Source organism: Macaca fascicularis, chromosome 7 (assembly GCF_037993035.2).
Source record: "Macaca fascicularis isolate 582-1 chromosome 7, T2T-MFA8v1.1".
Taxonomy (NCBI): Eukaryota; Metazoa; Chordata; class Mammalia; order Primates; family Cercopithecidae; genus Macaca; species Macaca fascicularis.
This window is the reverse complement of record NC_088381.1, coordinates 40,922,897-40,946,774: the sequence shown is the minus strand read 5'-3', so window position 1 is coordinate 40,946,774 and position 23,878 is coordinate 40,922,897. Positions and strand designations below refer to the sequence as shown.

At 44.6% G+C, this 23,878-nt stretch overlaps 1 protein-coding gene across 4 annotated transcripts; it reads left to right on the top strand.

The window, feature by feature from the left end:
- Positions 1–1,485: 1,485 nt before the first annotated feature.
- PCLAF (PCNA clamp associated factor) lies at positions 1,486–19,870 on the top strand. Of its 4 annotated transcripts, none has more exons than XM_005559782.5 (4): positions 1,486–1,609; positions 1,894–1,974; positions 6,258–6,420; positions 19,380–19,870. In XM_005559782.5, exons 1-4 carry the CDS (start codon positions 1,564–1,566, stop codon positions 19,423–19,425), a joined length of 336 nt encoding a protein of 111 aa, XP_005559839.1. In that variant the 5' UTR covers positions 1,486–1,563; the 3' UTR covers positions 19,426–19,870. The 4 variants fall into 4 exon arrangements, with proteins under 4 accessions (XP_005559839.1, XP_045253235.1, XP_045253234.1 ...); XM_045397300.1 differs by lacking the exon at positions 19,380–19,870 and adding an exon at positions 11,061–11,397; XM_045397299.2 differs by lacking the exon at positions 19,380–19,870 and adding an exon at positions 10,811–11,052.
- Positions 19,871–23,878: the final 4,008 nt, after the last annotated feature.

The following is a 23,878-nucleotide window of genomic DNA, read 5'->3' as shown; positions in this document are numbered from 1 at the left end:
TAAAGATAGAAAAAAATTATGACCGGCCGGGCGCGGTGGCTCAAGCCTGTAATCCCAGCACTTTGGGAGGCTGAGACGGGCGGATCACGAGGTCAGGAGATCGAGACCATCCTGGCTAACACGGTGAAACCCCGTCTCTACTAAAAAAATACAAAAAACTAGCCTGGCGAGGTGGCGGGCGTTTGTAGTCCCAGCTACTTGGGAGGCTGAGGCAGGAGAATGGCGTAAACCCGGGAGGCGGAGCTTGCAGTGAGCCGAGATCCCGCCACTGCACTCCAGCCGGGCTACAGAGCGAGACTCCGTCTCAAAAAAAAAAAAAAAGAAAAAAATTATCACCACTTATCCTAGAGTTATGCTCACTGTGTGCCAGGGATGTGGTCTTACCACATTTGGCAGAGTTTTTCTTTTCTCTTCTCTTCCCTTTTCTCTTTTATCTTCTCCTCCTCCTCCTCCTCTCCTCCTCTCCTCCTCCCCTCCTCCCCTCTCCTCTCCTCTCCTCTCCTCTTCTCTTTGAGACAGGATCTCACTCTGTCGCCCAGGCTGGAGTGTAGTGGTGCGATTATGACTCACTGCAACCTCTGCCTCCTAGGCACTAGCAATCTCCCATCTCCTGGACTCAAGCCATCCTCCCACCTCAGCCTCCCGAGTAGCTGGGATTACAGGAACATGCCACTGCACCCGGCTAATATTTGTATATTTTTTTGTAGAGACGGGTTTCACCATGTTGGCCAGGCTGGTCTCGAACTCCTGGGGTCAAGCGATCTGCCTGCCTTGGCCTCCCAAAGTGCTGGGATTACAGCCATGAGTACCCGCGCCCGGCAGATTTGGCAGATTATTTAGGAGCTCTGAGACCATTCAGTTCTCAGGAAGACGTTTTATTAGTTTCTTTTTGTGTGTGTATGTACATACAGTCCCGCTAGTTTTTGTTTAGTCTCACGTCATCCTAAAGACATTTTTAAAAACCCTTGTAAATAAGCTGCATTAGCTTCCTTTTCCCCATTCCATAGAATTGTTTTAGTACGGATGCTGTACAAAGAGTTCATGCCTGGGGTACTAAAGGAAAGTTCTCAAGTTCTTTTTATTTTGATTTGCATCAAGAAGTCCGCTTAATTTCAGGTTTCACATTCTGGAGTCAATCATTAGGGACTTAAGGCTATAGTAACTTTTGAAGATAGTTTGTAATTCGCTGTCTTTGCTGGGTTTTCTTTTTTAAGCAGGCTCATTTCTCTAGTTCAGAAACTTAGCACCCACTTATCGGGTACCCCTGGAGTCCTGGTACCTCCCACCTGGGGCGCCTACGAATCCTAGGACTTTGCGTGTTGATGGACGGATCCGCGCTGCAAGAAGCCTCGCCGCTGTCACCATTGGGCATTGGCAATTGGTTCTGGGGGAACGGCGCGGAACCAATGGGAGCCGTGGCTCCGGAGAGTCCTTGGAGCGCGCGGGAAAGAGACCAATATAAACTGTGGCGGGAGATTAGTTTTCGGGTCCTTGTCCAGTGAAACACCGTCGGTCGGCTGGGAAGTCAGTTGGTTCTCTCATCTTCTCTCGTCTTGTTTGAACATGGTGCGGACTAAAGCAGACAGTGTTCCAGGCACTTACAGAAAAGGTGAGGCAATCGAGTGTGGTACTGGAGGGCGGGGGTCCTCCCGGCAGCCCGGCCGCGGGCGACAGACGCCAGAGGTCCCCCTGGGCCCTGTGCGCCAAACTCATCTAGCTAGCCAGGGAGCAGCCGGCCGGCCCCTTTACCTTGAAGATGAAGTCGCAGGGGCAGGGTAAGGTTATCCTGCTGTTCTGGATCGCCAGGCTTTCCTCTCCAAGCCGCTGGGTCCAGGACTCGGTATCCAAACCCTCTTGCCCCTTCTGAATACCCTCTTTTGCCTCTCTTCACAGTGGTGGCTGCTCGAGCCCCTAGGAAGGTGCTTGGTTCTTCCACCTCTGCCACTAATTCGACACCAGTTTCATCGAGGAAAGGTAAGAGCCCTCCTAAAATTAGGGGATCAGGCCTGGCACCTGCAAGCCCCTGGCTTGCCATGAATTACTTTTTCTTGAGGTACTCACGCCCGAATTTCTTCCTCGCCCTGTGATATAATGAGAGAGGCTGGGCCTTTTGGCTGGCTAGGGTAGAGGTGAGGGGGGTCTCATGGAAGAGAATCTCGAGCCTTGGAGTTAAGGACCAGCACAACTTATCATCAAGCCTATTTTTCTTTTCTTTTATTTTTTTAGACAGGATCTCACTTTGTCGCTCAGGTTGGAGTGCAGTGGTGCAATCACTACTCATTGCAGCCTCCACTTATGGGGCTTAAGCAATCCTCCCACCTCAGCCTCCCAAGTAGCTGGGACTACAGGTGCATGCCAACATGCCAGGCTTTTTTTTTTCTATTTTTTTGTAGAGACAGGGGTCTCACTATGTTGCCTAAGCTGGTCTCAAACTCCTGGGCTCAAACAATCCTCCTATTGGGATTACAGGTGTGAGCCACCATGGCCATCCTATCAATTTTTCTTTTTTGGTTTAGTATTTTTCTTTTTCTTTTTTATTTTTTTTGAGACAGTCTTGCACTGTTGCCCAGGCTTGAGTGTAATGGTGTGAACTTGGTTCACTGCAACCTCCACCTCTCGGGTTCACACGCTTCTCCTGCCTCAGCCTCCCAAGTGGCTGGGATTACAGGTGCACACCACCACACCTGGCTAATTTTTTTGTAGTTTTAGTAGATATGGGGTTTCACTATGTTGGCCAGATTGATCTCAAACTCCTGACCTCATGATCTGCCTGCCTCAGCTTCCCAAAGTGCTGGGACCACAGACATAAGTCACCACTCCCGGCTATTATTTTTCTTAATATTGACAGAGGTTATTTAAATACTGTCAGAGGCTATTTAAAAGCCTCCTTATTAGATTAAGGGTTTGGACAATCATTGACAGTGCTGAGTGCTCATTGCAATGTCTACTAAACTTTAATAAAAATGTTTTTGTTTGCTTATTTTTCCTTTCTTCCTCTTTTTTTTTTTTTAATGTAATGTCTATGGGTTTTCTCCAACTTTGCAGCTCCTAATACTGTCTTTGGGAGAGTAGGAGTGAAACCCAGCAAGGGAAATAGTTTCACGCTGGTCCTTCTGTGCATGGAAGATGAGAAAATGCCCTGCCATCTGGTACCTCATTCCTTTCAGTAGGAAGTTTGGCAGACAGGGAGATTAACGCTACGAGATTTAGTTAAGAACGTAAAGGGGAACACTGTTTAGGACTTCATGGGTTTTTAAGTCAATTCAAATTTCTCCCTATTCGAAACATTTCATTAGAAAACATTTACTACTTTGATCTCTTCAGATAAAAGGAAATAAAAGTTGATGAATTGTTTGAGAGTAACTTATACCCTGTACTACTAGACTAAGTTTCTTTTTCTTTTTTCTTTTTTTTTTTTTTTTGAAACAGGGTCTCACTCCGTTGCCCAGGCTTGAGTGCAGTGGTGCAATCACACCATACTGCAGCTTTGACCCCAGGGCTCAAATGATCCTCCCACTTCAGGCTCCTCCCAAGTAGCTGGACTGCAGGCACATGCCACCACACGCCCGCCTAATTTTTGTGTTTTTTGTAGAGACGGGGTTTCATCATGTTGCCCAGGCTTGTCTCGAACTCCTGAGCTGAAGCAATCCTCCCGCCTCAGCCTACCAAAGTGCTGGGATCACAGGCATGAGCCACCATGCCTGGCCTGACGAAATTTCATTAGAGTCACATCCCATTGTCTGGTCCACTACTGAATCACCAGAGCCGACTGAATAGGCCCTTACTGAATATATGTTGTGCATCCTTTAAGGCATTAAAAAAAATCTCTATTTTTAATCCCAATAATTGAATGTATGAAATGGGTAATATCCCTATTTTAAAGATAAGGAAATTTAATCTCGGTTTATATAACTTGATAAAGGTCACACAACTAAATCAGTGGAGTTGGGTTTGAATCTGTTGCTGCTGTACATTTTTTTTTGTTTTTGTTTTTTGAGACAGTCTCGCTCTGTCACCAAGGCTGGAGTGCAGTGGTGTGATCTCGGCTCATTGCAACCTCCGCCTCCCAGGTTCAAGCAATTCTTCTGCCTCAGCCTCCTGAGTAGCTGGAATTACAGGCATGCACCACCACACCCGGCTAATTTTTGTATCTTTAGTGGAGACAGGGTTTCACCTTGTTGACCAGGCTGCTCTCTAGTGCCTGACCTCATGATCCGACTGCCTCGGCCTCACAAAGTGCTGGGAGTACAGGCGTGAGCCACCACGCCCAGCTGCTGCTGTATGTTTTCTAGTAGTAAAAGCATTCCTGTCAGGATCCTTTGGGAAAATTGTGAACCAAAAGATCACTGTCTTTTTTTTTTTTTTTTTTTTTTGAGACGGAGTCTCGCTCTGTCACCCAGGCTGGAGTGCAGTGGCCGGATCTCAGCTCACTGCAAGCTCCGCCTCCCGGGTTCACGCCATTCTCCTGCCTCAGCCTCCCGAGTAGCTGGGACTACAGGCGCCTGCCACCTCGCCCGGCTAAGTTTTTGTATTTTTAGTAGAGACGGGGTTTCACTGTGTTAGCCAGGATGGTCTCGATCTCCTGACCTCGTGATCCGCCCGTCTCGGCCTCCCAAAGTGCTGGGATTACAGGCTTGAGCCACCGCGCCCGGCCGATCACTGTCTTTTATATACCATTCCTTCTTTTGGAGGCCAAGGCAGGACGGTTGCCTTAGCCAGGAGTTTCAGACCAACCTGGGCAACATGGCAAAATCCCATTGCTATTTTTATAAATGTAAATAAATAAATAAGTACAAACACTATAACTTCAGAGTCTATATGGAAACAACTTTTGTAAGTGTTCTTTAACAACTAGAGTTGTTAAAGCAAATGTTTTAGCTTAAAGCAAAAGATTTGTAGTAACTGAATAATTTGTTCCTGGTCATTACTTTATAAAAAGGCAAAAATTTTCCCTTAATTTCTCCTTATATTACTGTTTAAAAATAACCAGGAATTGGCTGGGCGGGGTGGCTCATGCTTGTAATCCCAGCACTTTGGGAGGCCAAGGTGGGTGGATCACGAGATCAGGAGATCAAGACCATCCTGGCTAGAACGGTGAAACCCTGTCTCTACTAAAAATAAAAAAATTAGCCAGGCATAGTGGCATGCGCCTGTAGTCCCAACTGCTAGGAAGGCTGAGGCAGGAGAATGTCGTGAAGCCGGGAGGCGGAGCTTGCAGTGAGCTGAGATCATGCCACTGCACTCCAGCCTGGGCAACAGAGCGAGACTCCATCTCCCAAAAAAAAAAAAAATTAGCTGGGCGTGGTGGCGGGTGCCTGTAATCCCAGCTACTCGGGACACTGAGGCAGGAGAATCGCTTGAACTCGGGACGTAGAGGCTACAGTAAGCTGAGATTGTGCCACTGCACTCCAGCCTAGGCAACAGAGCTAGACTCCATAATAAAAAAAAAAGAAAAGAAAAAGAAAAAAAGAAAACCACCAGGAATTGGATTTCTCTTATGAATTGAAAAGGAGCCAGGTGCTTTGAAAAATGGAATCTACTTTTGTGGAGACTTTCACAATGCCTCTTATACGTGCTTTAACTAAATGACCTTAGAAAGTAAAATGTTAGCACTTTATACTACATGGTCCTATCTTAGGAAAAAGTGTGTCAAACTTCAGTATGTCAGTACATTTAAGAATATATATATATATATTTTGAGATAGAGTCTCGCTCTGTTGCCAGACTGGGGTGTGCAGTGGTGTGGTCTTGGCTCACTGTAATCTCCGACTCCCTGGTTCAAGTGACTCTCCTGCCTCAGCCTTCCGAGTAGCTGGGAATACAGGCACGTGCCACCACACCCAGCTAATTTTTGTATTTTTAGTAGAGATGGGGTTTCACCATGTTGTCCAGGTTGGTCTCGAACTCCTGACTTTGTGATCCACCCTCCTCAGCCTCCCAAAGTGCTGGGATTACAGGCATGAGCCCCTGAGCCTGGCAAGAGTATTTGAATAGCTCTGCTTGTGGACAAAATATAAAAATATTTTTCAGTTGTAAAAATTCTGTTACTACTGTTTTTGCTAAGATAACCATCACAGAGTGTATTGGTTGAATACAGCTTTATTGTGTCACATTTTCTAATTCTTTCAGTTGTATATCTTAAATAAAGATTATTTGATACCTTTGAGAATTTGATCTTAAAGAAGGAATTAAGTTGTTTAAGGAATGGCGATTGTATTCTTAGCACTTATCTAGTTCCATCTGTTTATATTTTACAGCTGAAAATAAATATGCAGGAGGGAATCCCGTTTGCGTGCGCCCAACTCCCAAGTGGCAAAAAGGAATTGGAGAATTCTTTAGGTTGTCCTCTAAAGATTCTGAAAAAGAGAATCAGATTCCTGAAGAGGCAGGAAGCAGTGGCTTAGGAAAAGCAAAGAGAAAGTAAGTTATTATATTCTGGAATATAAAGAAAATATTTATCTCACGCCTGTAATCCCAGCATTTTGGGAGGCCGAGGCGGAAGGATCACTTGAGGCCAGGAGTTTGAGACCAGCCTGGCCAACATGGGGAAACCCTGTCTCTACTAAAAGTACAAAATTAGCTGGGTGTGATGGTGCACACCTCTGGTCCCAGCTACTCAGGAGGCTGAAACAAAAGAATTGCTTGGTGCAGCAAACCACCATGCACACATAAACCTATGTAACAAAACTGCATGTTCTGCACATGTATCTCATTTTCGCGCCACTGCACTCCAGCCTGGGGTACAGAGTGAGACTCTGTCTCAAAAAAAAAAAAATAGGCCGGGCGCGGTGGCTCACGCCTGTAATCCCAGCACTTTGGAAGGCCGAGGCGGGCGGATCACAAGGTCAGGAGATCGAGACCATGGTGAAACCCCGTCTCTACTAAAAATAGAAAAAAATTAGCCGGGCGCAGTGGCGGGGCCTGTAGTCCCAGCTACTCGGGAGGCTGAGGCCGGAGAATGGCGTGAACCCGGGAGGCGGAGCTTGCAGTGAGCCGAGATTGCGCCACTGCACTCCAGCCTGGGTGACAGAGCGAGACTCCGTCTCAAAAAAAAAAAAAAATAAATAAAATAAAAAAATAAAAAAATAAAAATAAATAAATAAATAAAATATTTATCTTCTTGAAAGTAAAGGACATACAGGATATTGAGTCAATTTTCTCTTCAAGCTGATAAGAAAATGCAAAAAAAGTTCTTTAAAACTTCTACTAATTTCTTATTATAACTCACTCCCAAATTTCTTTTTTTTTTTTCTGAGACTGTCTTGCTCTGTTGCCCAGGCTGGAGGGCAGTGGTGCTATCTCAGCTCACTGCAACCTCCGTCTCCCGGGTTCAAGCAATTTTCCTGCCTCAGCCTCCCAAGTAGCTGGGATTACAGGCATGTGCCACCATGCCCAGCTAATTTTCATTTTTTTTTTTTTTTTTTTTTGAGATGGAGTCTCGCTCTGTCGCCCAGGCTGGAGTGCAGTGGCGCGATCTCGGCTCACTGCAAGCTCCGCCTCCCGGGTTCACGCCATTCTCCTGCCTCAGCCTTCCGAGTAGCTGGGACTACAGGCGCCCACAACCGCGCCCGGCTAATTTTTTTTTGTATTTTTAGTAGAGACGGGGTTTCACTGTGGTCTCGATCTCCTGACCTTGTGATCCGCCCGCCTCGGCCTCCCAAAGTGCTGGGATTACAGGCGTGAGCCACCGCGCCCGGCCTATTTTCATATTTTTAGTAGAGACGGGGTTTCACCTTGTTGGCCAGGCTGGTCTTGAACTCTTGACTTCGTGATCCACCCACCTTAGCCTCCCAAATTACGGGATTACAGGCGTGAACCACTGCACCCAGCCACCAAATTTCTTTTTTTTTTTTTTTTTTTTTTTTTTAGACGGAGTCTCGCTCTGTCACCCAGGCTGGAGTGCAGTGGCCGGATCTCAGCTCACTGCAAGCTCCGCCTCCCGGGTTCACGCCATTCTCCTGCCTCAGCCTCCCGAATAGCTGGTACTACAGGTGCCCGCCACCTCGCCCGGCTAGTTTTTTGTATTTTTTTAGTAGAGACGGGGTTTCACCGTGTTAGCCAGGATGGTCTCGATCTCCTGACCTCGTGATCCGCCCGTCTCGGCCTCCCAAAGTGCTGGGATTACAGGCTTGAGCCACCGCGCCCGGCCCCAAATTTCAAACATTAGTAAAAAGTATTCTTTTTACTCTTCCCAATCTCTCAAAGAGGATCATTTCCCATTTACATAAGTGCTATGTCATTAACTATGAACTTAGTGTATTGAGTCTTTAAGTTTTACTGTCTTTTTCCTTTAGGCTTTTCTTACAAGGCAATTTCCATGTTGGCTTATCTAGCTTGAATTCCATTAATCCTGCCCTTTAAAAAACTACCAGTTCAACTTCCACAAGAAATATATAACCAGGCTGGGTGCGGTGGCTCATGCCTGTAATCCTAGCACTTTGGGAGGCTACAGTGGGCAGATTGCTTGAGCTCAGGAGTTCCAGACCAGCCTGGGCAACATGGTGAGACCCCTTCTCTACCAAGAGGGTGGTGGCGCCGCCTATAATCCCAGCCACTCGGGAGGCTGAGGTGGGAGAATCGCTTGACCCTGGGAGATGAAGTTTGCGGTGAACCGAGCTCCCACCACCGTACTCCAGCATGGGTGACAGAGTGACACCCTGTGTCAAAAATAAAAATAGAAATAGGCTGGGCGCGGTGGCTCACCCCTGTAATCCTAGCACTTTGAGAGTCCGAGGCGGGCAGATCACGAGATCAGGAGGTCAAGACCATCTTGCAACATGGTGAAACCCCGTCTCTACTAAAAATACAAAAAATTAGCCGGCGTGCTTGTAATCTCAGCTACTCAGGAGGCTGAGGCAGGAGAATTGCTTGAACCTGAGAGGTGTTGGTTGCAGCGAGCTGAGATTGCGCCACTGTACTCCAGCCTAGGGTACAGAGTGAGACTCCATCTCAAAAAAATATCAAGTAAAATAAAAATAAAAAATATCACCAATATGGAAAAGTTGGAAAATATAGAAATCCCCATCACCTGGAACCAACCAAGACTAATACCATGGTGTATTGTCTTTACAACTTCTCTGTAAGTACATAAGAATAGTGAAAAACAAAAAGTAGGGATAAAACTATACACACCAAACTTGGTGTGCAACCTTTAAAAAAAAGTTTCCAAGTTTCATTCATCCATTATATTTCATGAATATCTCATTCCTTTCTTTCTTTCTTTCTTCCTTTTTTTTTTTTTCCTGATATGAGGGTCTCACTCTGTCACCCAGGAGATAATGCAGTGGCCCAATCTTCGCTCACTTCAACCTCCACCTCCTGGGTTCGATTGATTCTCCCACCTCAGCCTTCCAAGTAGCTGGAATTACAGGCATGTGCCATGGAGTTCAGCTAATTTTTTGTATTTTTGGTAGAGATGAGGTTTCACCAGATTGCCTAGGCTGGTCTTGAACTCCTGAGCTCAGGTAATCTGCTTGCCTTGGCCTCCCACTGTGCTGGGATTACAGGCATAAACTGCCACACCTGGCCAATGTACAAACTTTTTTTATTTTTTATTTTTTTTGAGACGGAGTTTCGCTCTGTTGCCCAGGCTGGAGTGCAGTGTGCAATCTCGGCTCACTGCAACCTCTGCTTCCCAGGTTCACGCCAGTCTCCTTCCTCAGCCTCCTGAGTAGCTGGGACTACAGGTGCCCACCACCACACACAGCTAATTTTGTTGTATTTTTAGTAGAGACGGTGTTTCACTGTGTCAGCCAGGATTGTCTCAATCTCCTGACCTCATGATCTGCCCGCCTCAGCCTCCCAAAGTGCTGGGATTACAGGCATGAGCCACCATGCCCAGCCACAGACTTTTTAAGAAGCTAATTAAACCATACCTTTTACATTTTTAATGACAGGAAAATGCTCCGATAATTGTTAACCCAAAATTCTGGATACAAAAGTACAATCTTTACTGTGTAAATACATGTATATGTACTATATGAAAATATACCACATATCAATAATGCTTATCTCTGGGTAAAAACCTCTTCTCATACTGTATGCTAACAACCTTTAACAACAAATATGCATCACTTTTAAGAATCAAGAAAAATTTCTGAAGGTCATATGAGACAGAAAAGAAATACAAGGGAAAAATCATGCTACTTGGGAAAAAAAGATTCGAAGACTGCCTTTTTATAGATTTGTAATTAATAATGTCCAGACTTTCTTTTTTTTGTTTTGTTTTTTGAGATGGAGTCTCGCTCTGTCACCCAGGCTGGAGTGCAGTGGCACGATCTCGACTCACTGCAAGCTCCACCTCCCAGGTTCATGCCATTCTCCTGCCTCAGCCTCCTGAGTAGCTGGGACTACAGGCACCCACCACCACACCTGGCTAGTTTTTTGTATTTTCAGTAGAGATGGGATTTTACTGTGTTAGCCAGGATGGTCTCGATCTCCTGACCTTGTAATCCGCCCACCTTGGCCTCCCAAAGTGCTGGGATTACAGGCTTGAGCCACCGCGCCCGGCCAGGTCCAGGCTTTCTAAACAACTTAAATGTTTTGTTTCAAAACAAAGTATTTGCCTGGATGTAGGAGGAAAGAGAGTGATGTCACTGCCATTATGATGCCCCTTGAATATAAAACCCTACTTGCTATCTCCCCTGCACCAGCCAGGAGCTACCCATCCTCCAGCACACTGAGCAGCAAGCTGGACACATGGCACACTGATCCAAATGGGTAAGGGGATGGTGGCCATGCTTAGTCTGGGTCTACTGCTTCTGGCGCTGCTCCTACCCGTTCTGGTTTCTTCATTTGTTCCTTTAACCAGCACGCCGGAAGCTACTGCAGCTGAGACCACAAAGCCCTCCAACAGCGCCCTACAGCCTACAGCCAGTCTCCTTGTGGTCTTGCTTGCCCTTCTACATCTCTACCATTAAGAGACAGGTCAAGAAACAGCTACAGTTCTCCAACTCATACTCTAAAACCGAATCCAAATGGTGCCTAGAAGTTCAGTGTGGCAAGGAAAAAAACCAGGTCTTCATCAAATCTACTAATTTCACTCCTTATTTTATTAACAGAGAAATGCTTGAGAGTCTCAAACTGGACTGGTTTAAAGAGCATCTGAAGGATTGGACTAGATGATAAATGCCAATATTAAATCTGTTGGAGTTTCATGTATAAGACAGAGGAGAAAGACAACGTCAAAAAATTAGTTAAAGAGATTATTAAGCGTGGCTTAAGAAATATGGACACTTAAAACTCTATCTTGAAAAAAAACCTCTTTTTTGATAATAATTCACTTTCATCTAGAGAAAAAGGATGAACTATGGAATGGAGATTCAGTTTTCATTTTAGTTTGTTAAATCTGCAAGGCTGTAAAATGATTAGGTAATATAAAAAGCTTCCATGATTCTATTTATTATATATGTACATTGGAAGAAACTACCAGATGTTACTATAAATATTCTCTGTATTGTTTCAGCCATCCTAATTTAATGCTGATATGCTCTAGATTTACATTGCTAAGTTTTCACTCCTCTTGGGCACTTAACTCTGTTTCTTTTGTTTGTTTGTTTTGAGATGGAGTCTCACTCTGTCGCCCAGGCTGGAGTACAGTGGTGCCATCTTGGCTCACTGCAACCTCTGCCTCCTGGGTTCAAGCGTTTTTCGTGCCTTTCTTGAGTAACTGGGATTACAGGTGCACGCCACCACACCCAGCTAATTTTTGTATTTTTAGTGGAGACGGGATTTCACCATGTTGGCCAGGATGGTCTCGATCTCCTGACCTCATGATCCGCCCACCTTGGCCTCCCAAAGTGCTGGGATTACAGGCGTGAGCCACCGCTCCCAGCCAAGGGCACTTAACTCTTTAGTCTAGGGCTTTGGATTTACCATTGCATTTGACTTTCTATGTGGTAATTGAAATGTGCCAGAGCAATGATAGACTGGAATCTACTCCAAATCCAAGCATGACTAATTCTTGCATATACACTTAAAAGTGAAATAGTAGGCATTTCCTATCACCCATTCCAATTCAACAAGAATGCCAGATTTTTTAGTTACCATACTTAACTGGATTCCAAAAATTAGAAGTACATTGACTTCAACTAATTTTAAAATAGTGCCTTTTTTATCTTTGTATATGTCAAATAATTTTCACAACTTAACTGATTTTTTTTTGGTGTAGGAGGTGGGTTAAAATTTGATCTCTTTTGAAGGCATATTTGATTAATCTTGAAATTAAGAGGTGACTTTATACATGTTGAATAATTTTTACAACTTAAAAATTGATCATTTTTTGTGCAGAAGGTGGGTTAAAAAAGTTGATCCGGCCAGGCGCGGTGGCTCACGCCTGTAATCCCAGCACTTTGGGAGGCTGAGGCGGGCAGATCACGAGGTCAAGAGATAGAGACCATCCTGGCGAACACGGTGAAACCCCATCTCTACTAAAAATACAAAAAAAATTAGCCAGGCGTGGTGGCAGGTGCCTATAGTCCCAGCTACTCGGGAGGCTGAGGCAGGAGAATGGCGTGAACCCGGGAGGTGGAGCTTGTAGTGAGCCGAGATCGTGCCACTGCACTCCAGCCTGGGCGACAGAGCGAGACTCCGTCTCAAAAAAAACAAAAACAACAAAAAAAACCACGTTGATCTGGGCCAGGCACAGTGGCTAATGCCTGTAATCCCAGCACTTTGGGAGGCCAAGGTGGGTGGATCACTTGAGACCAGGAATTCAAGACCATCCTGGCGAACATGGTGAAACTCGGTCTCTACTACAAATACAAAAATTAGCTGGATGTGGTGGCACACACCTGTAATCCCAGCTACTCAGGAGGCTGAGGCACAAGAATCACATGAACCCTGGAGGTGGAGTGAGCCAAGATTGCACCACTGCACTCCAGCCTGGATGACACAGCGAGACTCTGTCTAAAAAAAAAATTGATCTGTTTTGAAGGCATATTTGATTAATCTTTAAATTAAGTTGTGGGCTGGGCACAGTGGCTCACGCCTGTAATCCCAGTACTTTGGGAGGCTGAGGCGGGCGGATAACCTGAGGTCAGGAGTTTGAGACCAACCTGGCCAACATGGTGAAAACCCATTTCTACTAAAAATACAAATATTAACTGGGCATGGTGGTGAGTGCCTGTAATCCCAGTTACTCAGGTGGCTGAAGCAGGAGAATCACTTGAACTCAGGAGGCAGAGGTTGCAGTAAGCCAAGATCGTGCTACTACACTCCAGCCTAGCCTGGGCAACAGAGACTTCATCTCAAAAAAAAAAAAAAAGACTGAGCACGGTGGCTCACACCTGTAATTCCAGCATTTTGGAAGGCCGAGGCAGGCGGATCATGAAGTCAGGAGATCAAGACCATCCTGGCTAACACAGTGAAACCCCATCTCTACTAAAAATACAAAAATTAGTTGGGCATGGTGGCGGGTACCTGTAGTCCCACCTAGTCGGGAGGCTGAGCCAGGAGAATGGCGTGAACCCAGGAGGGGGAGCTTGCAATGAGCCCAGATCATGCCACTGCACTCTAGCCTGGGTGACAGAGTGAGACTCCGTCTCAAAAAAAAAAAAAAAAAAAAATGAAATAAGCAAAATAACAAATCTGGTTCTGTATTTGCAAAGTGAAGACCAGAAATTTGTCTGCATTAAATTCACAATGCTTTTGTGCTTTCTGCAAATAGTTTAAAAAAAAAAATTAGTCTGATTAGCTACATTGGGGACACTTTCTGTAATAGTCAATATTTTTAGATAGAGCCTGGGCCTAAGCATAAGTGGACTTGATTCCTGTAAGTAAAACTTTTACAACTGTCTTGATGTATAGAAGCCTTTTTAGGAATAGACACTCCATTCTGGGCGTGGTGGCTCATGCCTGTAATCCCAACATTTTGAGAGTCCAAGGCAGGTGCATCACCTGAGGTCAGGAGTTTGAGACCAGCCTGGCCAACGTGGTGAAACCCTGTCTCTACTTAAAATACAAAAATTAGCTGGGCTTGGTGGCAGGTGCCCATAATCCTGGCTACTTCGGAGGCTGAGGCAGGAGAATCGCTTGAACTCGGGAGGTGGAGGTTGCAGTGAGCCGAGATCATGCCATTGCACTCCAGCCTGGGCAACAGAGCGAGAATCTGTCTCAAGAAAAAAAAAGAAATCCATACTCCATGAGGCCAGGCATGCCTAGCACTTTGGGAGGCTGAAGGGGGAGGATTGCTTGAGCCCAGCAGTTCGAGACCAGCTTGGGCAACATAATGAGACCATGTCTCTACAGGAAAAAAAAAATTAGCTGGGTATGGTGGTGCACACATGTAGTCCTGACTACTCTGGAGGCTAAGGTGGGAGGATTGCTTGAGCCCAGGCATTCAAGGCTGCAGTGAGTTGTGATTGTGCCACTGAACTCCAGCCTGGGTGACAGAACCAGACTGTGTTTCTATCAAAAAAAAAAAAAAAAAAAAGGACACTCCATGAAATCTTTGGTTCACATGGTCACACACTGATGCTTAGTTGTTCCTGTATCCCATATGGCCATAGTAGCTTTAATAAGTCTTAAGGCAATGTTTGCCATCTTTAGAAACCTACAAGAGAACAAACAGATCCAACAGATCTTGACCTATGGTATGTGTGACTGAACAGTCCCTTTTACTTCTTATTTGTACGTTCTATATCTGTTACATCTGTTTTGGATTGTACATTGTGTTTGGAATGGATTTGCCTTGAACACAAACTAGATAAAAATAGATGGCTGAACGAGTAACTAAAACAAAGTATTTGACATATGAAAGCATATAAAATATTAAGAATTATTCATTACAAAAGTTAGCTGAGTATGGTGGCACGTGCCTCTGATCTTAGCTACTGGGGAGGCTGAGATAGGAAAATCACTTGAACCTGGGAGGCAGAGGTTGCAGTGAGCCATCACTGCACTCCAGCCTGGGCAACAAAGCGAGACTCCATCTCAAAAAAAAGAAATTATTAATTGCTGTTCATAAGCTCATTTGGTAAATGGTAATTAAGTGCCTATGATCCATGTTGTGAGTTATTTACAGTAACTAAATCTTAGGCTTTGTTGTTATATCACTATCATGATTTCTGGTTTCCATAAAAATCAACAACCAAAAGGATACCTTTTTTTTTTTTTTTTTTAGAGACAGGATTTTGCTGTTACCCAGCCTGGAGTGCAGTGGTGGGATCATAGCTCGCTGCAGCCTTGACTTCTTGTACTCAAGCAATCTTCCCACTTCAGCCTCCTGAGCAGCTGGGACTATAGATGCATGCCATTGCTCCTGGCTAATTTTAAATTTTTAGTGGAGACCACGCCTTGCTATGTTGCCTACACTGGACTTGAACTCCTGGGCTCAAGCAATCCTACCACATCAGCCTCCCAAAGTGTTGGGATTACACTGAGCCATGATGCCTGGCCCCAAAGGGATACATTTTGGATAAAGCTTTTTAATAAGCTTGCTTTCCTGATCCTATAAATTTCTTCTAGTTCTCTCTCAATGTCTGGTACCATTCTTCCTCGTTCTTTTTTCCAATAGGAACAAGCTAATAGTCAAGACTAGCTTTAGAATATATTTCAGACTTCTTGAATTACTTGTGACTTACATTAAGTAAATAAAATATTTAGCAACATAGCCAAATGTGACTATAACACTGGTCATCACAGGAATAAAACCTATATTGTAGCCTTTCTACCCTATGAAAAGAGATTACACATATATTCTCATAAAGCACTTTAATCCATGGTATTATAAAATCTGTGACATAAGCCTAGGTAATAGAGGTTTATATTATTTCTTTTTTTTTTTTTTTTTTTTTTTTGAGACGGAGTCTTGCTGTGTCTCCCAGGCTGGAGTGCAGTGGCGTGATCTCGGCTCACTGCAAGCTCCGCCTCCCAGGTTCACGCCATTCTCCCGCCTCAGCCTCCCAAGTAGCTGAGACTACAGGCGCCCGCCACCACGCCCGGCTAGTTTTTTGTATTTTTAGTAGAGACGGGGTTTCACCATGTTAGCCAGGATAGTCTTGATCTCCTGACCTCGTGATCCACCCGCCTCGGCCTCCCAAAGTGCTGGGATTACAGGCTTGAGCCACCGTGCCCGGCCTATATTATTTCTTTAGGTCCTGTTCTTAGATTTGCCATTGTTTAGGAGCATTGTAATTACCCCTTTTTTGAAATAATAAATGAGTTTATTAGAAAGCATTTATGATATAAACTCTCTATGGAATATGGTTATTCCCATGGCCTTATTTTTTCCCCAAAGGCAGGGTAAACTCCCAGTAGTTGTGTGGGGTAAGAGTCAGAATCAAGAAAGACTATCTACTTAAACCTTTAACAGAGTTACGATGCTTAAAGTAAATCAGGCCCTTGCACAAAGGAAGTCTGGGTTATGATAATGTTCATTTGTTAATTTGATTTAATTTCCAGGAAAATACAATGAAGATATCTTTGTTATCTAACAACGAGTTAATGATAATCTTTTTTTGTTTTTGTTTTTGTTTTGAGACGAAGTTTTTGCTCTTGTTGCCCAGGCGGGAGTCTGCCTCCTGGGTTCAAGTGATTCTCCTGCCTCAGCCTCCTGAGTAGCTGGAATTACAGGCATGTGCCACCATGCCCAGCTAATTTTTTTGTATTTTTAGTAGAGATGGGGTTTCATTATGTTGGCCAGGCTGGTCTCAGACTCCTGACCTCAGGTGATCCACCTGCCTTGCTTGGCCTTCCAAAGTGCTAGGATTACAGGCATGAGCCACCGCCCCCAGCCATTAACGCTAACTTTTTTTTTTTTTTTTTTTTGAGATGGAATCTCGCTCTGTCACCCAGGCTGGAGTGCAGTGGTGAGATCTGGGCTCACTGCAAGCTCCACCTCTCGGGTTCACACCATTCTGCCTCAGCTTCCCTAGTAGCTGGGACTACAGGCACCCACCACCACGCCCGGCTAATTTTTTTGTATTTTTTTTTAGTAGAGATAGGGGTTCACCGAGTTAGCCAGGATGGTCTTGATCGCCTGACCTTGTGATCTGCCCGCGTCGGCCTCCCAAAGTGCTGGGATTACAGGTGTGAGCCACTGTGCCTGGCTAATGATAATCTTACAACAAATCTGAGTGCCTTCATTTTTACTTCCTTCTTTCACTACCTAGTTCTATGACTATCAAGGATTGCTGGATCTGATTTGAAAACCAAGAATTTTAGAGCAGATCTCACAAATCTTTGTCAACTCTAATAAACCAAAAAAAAAGTAGTTTTTGATTAAGTTTTGAATGGACTTTTCCTCCATAAAAAGGGTAATGAGGCTGGGCATGGTGGCTCATGCCTGTAATGCCAGCACTTTGGGAGGCCAAGGCAGGCGGATCATGAAGTCAAGAGATCAAGACCAGCCTTGCCAAGATGGTGAAACCCCGTCTCTACTAAAAATACAAAAAAATTAGCTGGGCGTGGTGGTGCGTGCCTGTAGTCCCAGCTACTTGGGAGGCTAATGCAGGAGAATCGCTTGAACCCAGGAGGCAGAGGTTGCAGTGAGCCGAGATCGTGCCACTGCACTCCAGCCTGGTGACAGAGTGAGACCCTGTCTCAAAAAAAAACCCCTGTAATCAGTACAAAATGACTTTGTTTTTTGTTTTTTTTTTTTGAGATGGAGTTTCGCTCTTGTTGCCCAGGTTGGAGTGCAATGGCTCAGTCTTGGCTCATGGCAACCTCCGCCTCCTAGGTTCAAGCAATTCTCCCGCCTGAGCCTCCCAAGTAGCTGGGATTACAGGCACCTGCTGCCATGCCCAGCTAATTTTTTTTTTTTTTTTTTTTTTTTTTGAGACAGAGTCTCGCTCTGTCGCCCAGGCTGGAGTGCAGTGGCCGGATCTCAGCTCACTGCAAGCTCCGCCTCCCGGGTTCACGCCATTCTCCTGCCTCAGCCTCCTGAGTAGCTGGGACTACAGGCGCCCGCCACCTCGCCCGGCTAGTTTTTTGTATTTTTTAGTAGAGACGGGGTTTCACCGTGTTAGCCAGGATGGTCTCGATCTCCTGACCTCGTGATCCGCCCGTCTCGGCCTCCCAAAGTGCTGGGATTACAGGCTTGAGACACCACGCCCAGCCTAATTTTTGTATTTTTAGTAGAGATGGGTTTCACCATTTTGGCCAGGCTGGTCTTGAACTCCTGACCTCAGGTGATCCACCCGCCTCAGCCTCCCAAAGTGCTGAGATTAGAGGCATGAGCCATAGTGCCCTGCCTGACTTTGGGATAATGTAAATTATTTTTCAAATGCTGCAACTATTCTATTCTAACAATTTTGGGGTTTTTCTTTTTTCTTCTTCTTCTTTTTTTTTTTTTTTTTTTTTTTTGACACAGAATCCTGCTCTGTTTCCCAGGCTGGAGTGCAGTGGCACAATCAATCATGGCTCACTGCAACCTTGAAGTAATCCTCCTGCCTCAGCCTCCTGAGTAGCTGGAACTATAAGCATATGCCACCACGATCAGCTAATTTTTTTTAGGCAGGGTCTCTGTCCTCAAGGCTGGAGTGCAATGGCACGGTCTCAGCTCACTTCAACCTCCACCCACCACACTCAAGCGATTCTCCTGGCTTAGCCTCCCAAGTAGCTGGGATTACAGGCACACACCACCACTGCCCGGCTATTTTTGTATTTTTAGTAGAGATGGGGTTTCACCATGTTGGCTAGGCTGGTCTCGAACTCCTGACCTCAGATGTTCCACCCACCTTGGCCTCCCAAAGTGCTGGGATTACAGGCATGAGCCACCGACCCTGGCCTGATTTTTTATTTTTTGTAGAGGTGGGGTGTCACTAAGTTTCCCAGGTTGGTCTCAAACTCTTGGGCTCAAGCAATCCTCCTCAGGTTGGTCTCAAACTCTCGGGCTCAAGCAATCCTCCTGCCTCATCCTCCCAAAGTGCTGGGATTATAGGTGTAGTCACTGTGCCTGCCCAATCTGGGGTTTTTCCTAATTAGTTAATGTAATCATATGGTTCAAAAGAGTATATATAGTCAAATGACAACTTGCTATATGTTTTCTCTACTAAAGTGGATTGGTTAATTTTTTTACTTTTTGTTATCACAAAGTTCTTGCTGAAGGATTATATTGTTTATCAATCCATTTAATATGTTGAAATAATATTCTATATAAATAGATTCCCTTTTTTAATAAAAACGACAATGTAGTCTAAAGGAGAAACACTGATTCTGAAAATTAACAGGCAAATAAATTGTTAAAAATTTTGTTGCATTAATACTTGAAATTTGTAGGTGTTTGTTAATTAATGAAGTTTAATTTTCTTTCACTTCTAGTCATTTAACCAGATCTACTGCACTATTAATTAGTGTTCCTGATTTGTATAGGTTTGTAACTATTTTTTTCAAACAGTTGATACTTGGATGGCTACTGATGTTCTCTCTTCTTTCCACAGAGAGTGTCCTTTGCAGCCTGATCACACAAATGATGAAAAAGAATAGAACTTTCTCATTCATCTTTAAATAACGTCTCCTTGTTTACCCTGGTATTCTAGAATGTAAATTTACATAAATGTGTTTGTTCCAATTAGCTTTGTTGAACAGGCGTTTAATTAAGAAATTTAGGCTTAAATTAGGTGTTCAAAAGTAGTTGTGAACTTTGAGAATTTGTAAGACTAATTATGGTAACTTAGCTTAGTATTCAGTATAATGCATTGTTTGGTTTCTTTTACCAAATTAAGTGTCTTGTTCTTGCTAAAATCTAGTCATTGCATTGTGTTCTAATTACAAGTATGCTGTATTTGAGATTTGCTTAAATTGTTGTACTGCTGCCATTTTTATTGGTGTTTGATTATTGGAATGGTGCCATATTGTCACTCCTTCTATTTGCTTTAAAAAGCAGAGTTAGACTTTTGCACATTAAAAAAATTCAGTATTAATTAAACCTTACTTACTCTACCCTTTTTTTGTCAAGGAGGCCAAAGACGCAATGTCGAAAAACCTTGGGTGGATATCTTCTCTTTAAAAAAATTTAAAGATAATTTGGTCTTGAGGGTTTAAACGGTTGAAAATGCCTCAGCCGGGCACGGTGGCTCAAGCCTGTAATCCCAGCACTTTGGGAGGCCGAGACGGGTGGATCACGAGGTCAGGAGATCGAGACCATCCTGGCTAACACGGTGAAACCCCGTCTCTACTAAAAAATACAAAAAAAAAAAAAAAAAAAACTAGCCGGGCGAGGTGGCGGGTGCCTGTAGTCCCAGCTACTCGGGAGGCTGAGGCAGGAGAATGGCGTGAACCCGGGAGGCGGAGCTTGCAGTGAGCTGAGATCTGGCCATTGCACTCCAGCCTGGGTGACACAGCAAGACTCAGTCTCAAAAAAAAAAAAAAAAAAAAAAAAAAGAAAATGCCTCTACACAGCAATAACAAAAAAGATAAAATACTAGGATAGAATCATGGTGGGCACAGTGGCTTCTCAGGAGACTGAGGAGGGAGGTTTGCTTGAGTCCAGGAGTTGGAGACCAACCCAAGCAACATAGAGAAACCCTATCTCTAAAAAAATTTTAAAACAGACTGGGCACAGTGGCTCACACCTGTAATCCCAGCACTTTGGGAGGCCAAGGTAGGTGGATCACCTGAGATAGGAGTTCAAGACCAGCCTAGCCAACATGGTGAAACTCTGTCTCTACTAAAAATGAAAAAATGAGCCAGGCATGGTGGCACATGCCTGTAATCCCAGCTCTTCAGGAGGCCAAGGCAGGAGAATCGCTTGAACACGGGAGGCGGAGGTTGCAGTGAGCCAAGATAGTGCCACTGCACTCCAGCCTGAGCAACAGAGTGAGACAATGTCTTAAAAAAAAAAAAAAAAAGAAAGAAAAAAATATAAACAATAATAAAAAAAATTAGCCTGGCATGGTGGCATGCACAGTGGAACCAGATCCTGTCTCTTAAAAAAAAGAATTTTTCCTAGGATATGCATTTGATTCGCTATCATAAAATACAATTTTAAAGTTGGAAGTCAATATAACATGAAAGGCAAATCATTCCATAAACCCATAGGCTTGGCAAAACCCCTCAGAGCTACTATGACATTTTTCAACATAACCAGAGGTAGAATTGAAGAAGTAGGTATAATATTCCTCATCACACTTTTTGCAGCAGCCTGTGGTCAAAATTAATCATTTTAGTAGGCATATTTTTCTGAAATATGTTTGTAATAAGTGTATACTTATTTTTACAATATACTATCCATTTGTGTGCTTCCTAAAGTTATATCCTATTTTATTCTTTCCAAATACAAATCAGAGCATTGACCTGATCTTAACACCTTCCAAACTGTTTGAGTCCTGATGATCGTAGATTATATTTTTTGCTTTGTCTTTTAGAGGTGGATATTATTAAACAGAATGTTACTGAATTGGGAGCTGAGTTTCTAAAACCCCAAGTATTTATTCGATAATTAGGTTTATTTTTAAGGAGTAGTTTAAAAAAATCTATTAAAGTCAAGTTTTAATGGGTCTGACAGTTGATTTGCTATTTTTCTTTTCTTTTCTTCTTTTTTTTTTTTCAGATGGAGTCTCGCTCTGTCACCCCACAGGCCAGAGTGCAGTGGCATGATCTCGGCTCACAACAACTTCCGCCTCCCAGGTTCAAGCAATTCTCCTACCTCAGACTCCGGAGTAGCTGCGACTACAGGCGCTGGCCACCACGCCCTGCTAATTTTTGCATTTTTAGTAGAGGCGGGGTTTCACCATGTTGGCCAGGTTGGTCTCTAACTCCCAACTCCTGACTTCAGGTGATCCGCCTGACTGGGCTTCCCAAAGTGCTGGGATTTTTTTTTTTTTTTGAGACAGAGTCTCGCTCTGTTGCCCAGGCTGGAGTGCAGTGGCGCAATGTTGGCTCACTGCAAGCTCCACCTCCCGGGTTCACACTATTCTCCTGCCTCAGCCTCCTGAGTAGCTGGGATTACAGGTGCCCGCCACCATGCCCAGCTAATTTTTAAAATATTTTTATAAGAGACGGGGTTTCACCGTGTTAGTCAGGATGGTCTTGATCTCCTGACCTTGTGATCCATCTGCCTCGGCCTCCCGAAATGCTAGGATTACAGGTGTGAGTCACTGCACCTGGCCAAGGTTCAAATTTTTTAGAAACAATTACACGCCTAAATTCAACTTCAGTCTGGGAGCAGTGGCTCATGCTTATATTCCCAGCACTTTGGGAGGCCAAGGCAGGTGAATCACATGAGGTCAGGAGTTTGAGACCAGCCTGGCTAACATGGTGAAACTCCGACTCTACTAAAAATGCAAAAAAAGACTGGGCGTGGTGTCTCACGCCTATAATCCTAGCACTTTGGGAGGCCAAGGCGGGCAGATCACCTGAGATCAGGGGTTCAAGACCAGCCTGGTCAACATGATGAAACCCCATCTCTACTAAAAATACAAAAATTAGCTGGGTGTGATGGCGGGCACCTATAATCCCAGCTACTGGGAGGCTGAGGCAGGAGGATCACTTGAACCTGGGAGGCGGAGGTTACAGTGAGCCCAGATTGCGCCACTGCACTCCAGTGTGGGTGACAGAGTGAGACTCCATCTTAAATAAATAAATAAATAAATAATAAAAATGCAAAAATTAGCTGGGCATGGTGGTTGGTGCCTGTAGTCCCAATTACTTGGGAGGCTGAGGCAGGAGAATCACTTGAACCTGGGAGGTAGAGGTTGTAGTGAGCTGAGATCATGTCACTGCACTCCAGCCTGGGCCACAGAGCAGGACTCCCTCTGAAAAAAAAAATGAATCTTTTCAAGTATATGTTTGATAATGCCTCACTTTGATTAGGCAAATTTATACACAATGTTTCCTTTTCAAAGCATTTTCAAAATGTACCATGGCAACTTAGCTTTTCTAAACAGAAGGGCAGTATAGACCCCTTCTTTTCATTGAAACTGAATTAAAAAGTAAAATCTGGCCGGGCACGGTGGCTCACGCCTGTAATCCCAGCACTTTGGGAGGCCAAGGCGGGCGGATCACGAGGTCAGGAGATTGAGACCATCCTGGCTAACATGGTGAAACCCCGTCTCTACTAAAAATACAAAAACTTAGCCGGTCGTGGTGTTGGGCACCTGTAGTCCCAGCTACTCGGGAGGCTGAGGCAGGAGAATGGCGTGAACCCGGGAGGCGGAGCTTGCGTGAGTCGAGATCGTGCCATTGTACTCCAGCCTGGGTGACAGAGCGAGACTCTGCCTCGGGGCGGGGGAGAAAAGTAAAATCTACCCATTAAGAAGATAGTTAAACTAAGATAGATAGATTGATTTTGAGGCAGGGTGAGGCAGGGTCTTACTCTATTGCCCAGGCCAGAGTGCAGTGGTGTGATCTCAGCTCACTGCAGCCTCAACCTCCCTTGCTCAAATAATCCTCCCGCGTCAGCCTCCTGAGTAGCTGGGACTAAGGCATGCGCCACCACGCCCAGCTAATTTTTAATTTTTTTTTAGATATGCGGTCTTGCTCTGTCACAAACTGGTCTTGAACCCCTGGGCTCAAGCGATCCTTCCGCCTCAGCCTCTGAAACTGCTGGGGTTAAAGGTGTGAGCCACCACGCCCAGCCAAAACCAAGGTTTTAATTTGTACCCTTCACAAAGTTAATCTGTTTTTTTTTTTTTTTTTTTTGAGATGGAGTTTTGCTCTTGTTGCCCAGGCTGGAGTGCAATAGCACAATCTTGACTCACTGCAACCTCTGCCTCCCGGGTTCAAGCGATTCTTCTGCCTCAGCCTCCTGAGTAGCTGGGATTACAGGCATGTGCCACCATGCCAGGCTAATTTTGTATTTTTAGTAGAGACACGGTTTGTCCATGTTAATCAGGCTGGTCTCGAACTCCTGACCTCAGGTGATCCACGAGCCTCAGCCTCCCAAAGTGTTGGGATTATAGGAGTGAGTCACCGCGCCCAGTTTGTTTTTTTTTCTTTT

Excerpts from the sequence above, each read along its gene's own strand:
- PCLAF (XM_045397299.2), top strand. The coding sequence starts at position 1,564 with ATGGTGCGGACTAAAGCAGACAGTGTTCCAGGCACTTACAGAAAAG. Across the intron at positions 1,975-6,257 it reads ACCAGTTTCATCGAGGAAAG|CTGAAAATAAATATGCAGGA; the intron begins GTAAGAGCCCTC and ends TATATTTTACAG. Across the intron at positions 6,421-10,810 it reads TTAGGAAAAGCAAAGAGAAA|CACGCCGGAAGCTACTGCAG; the intron begins GTAAGTTATTAT and ends TCCTTTAACCAG.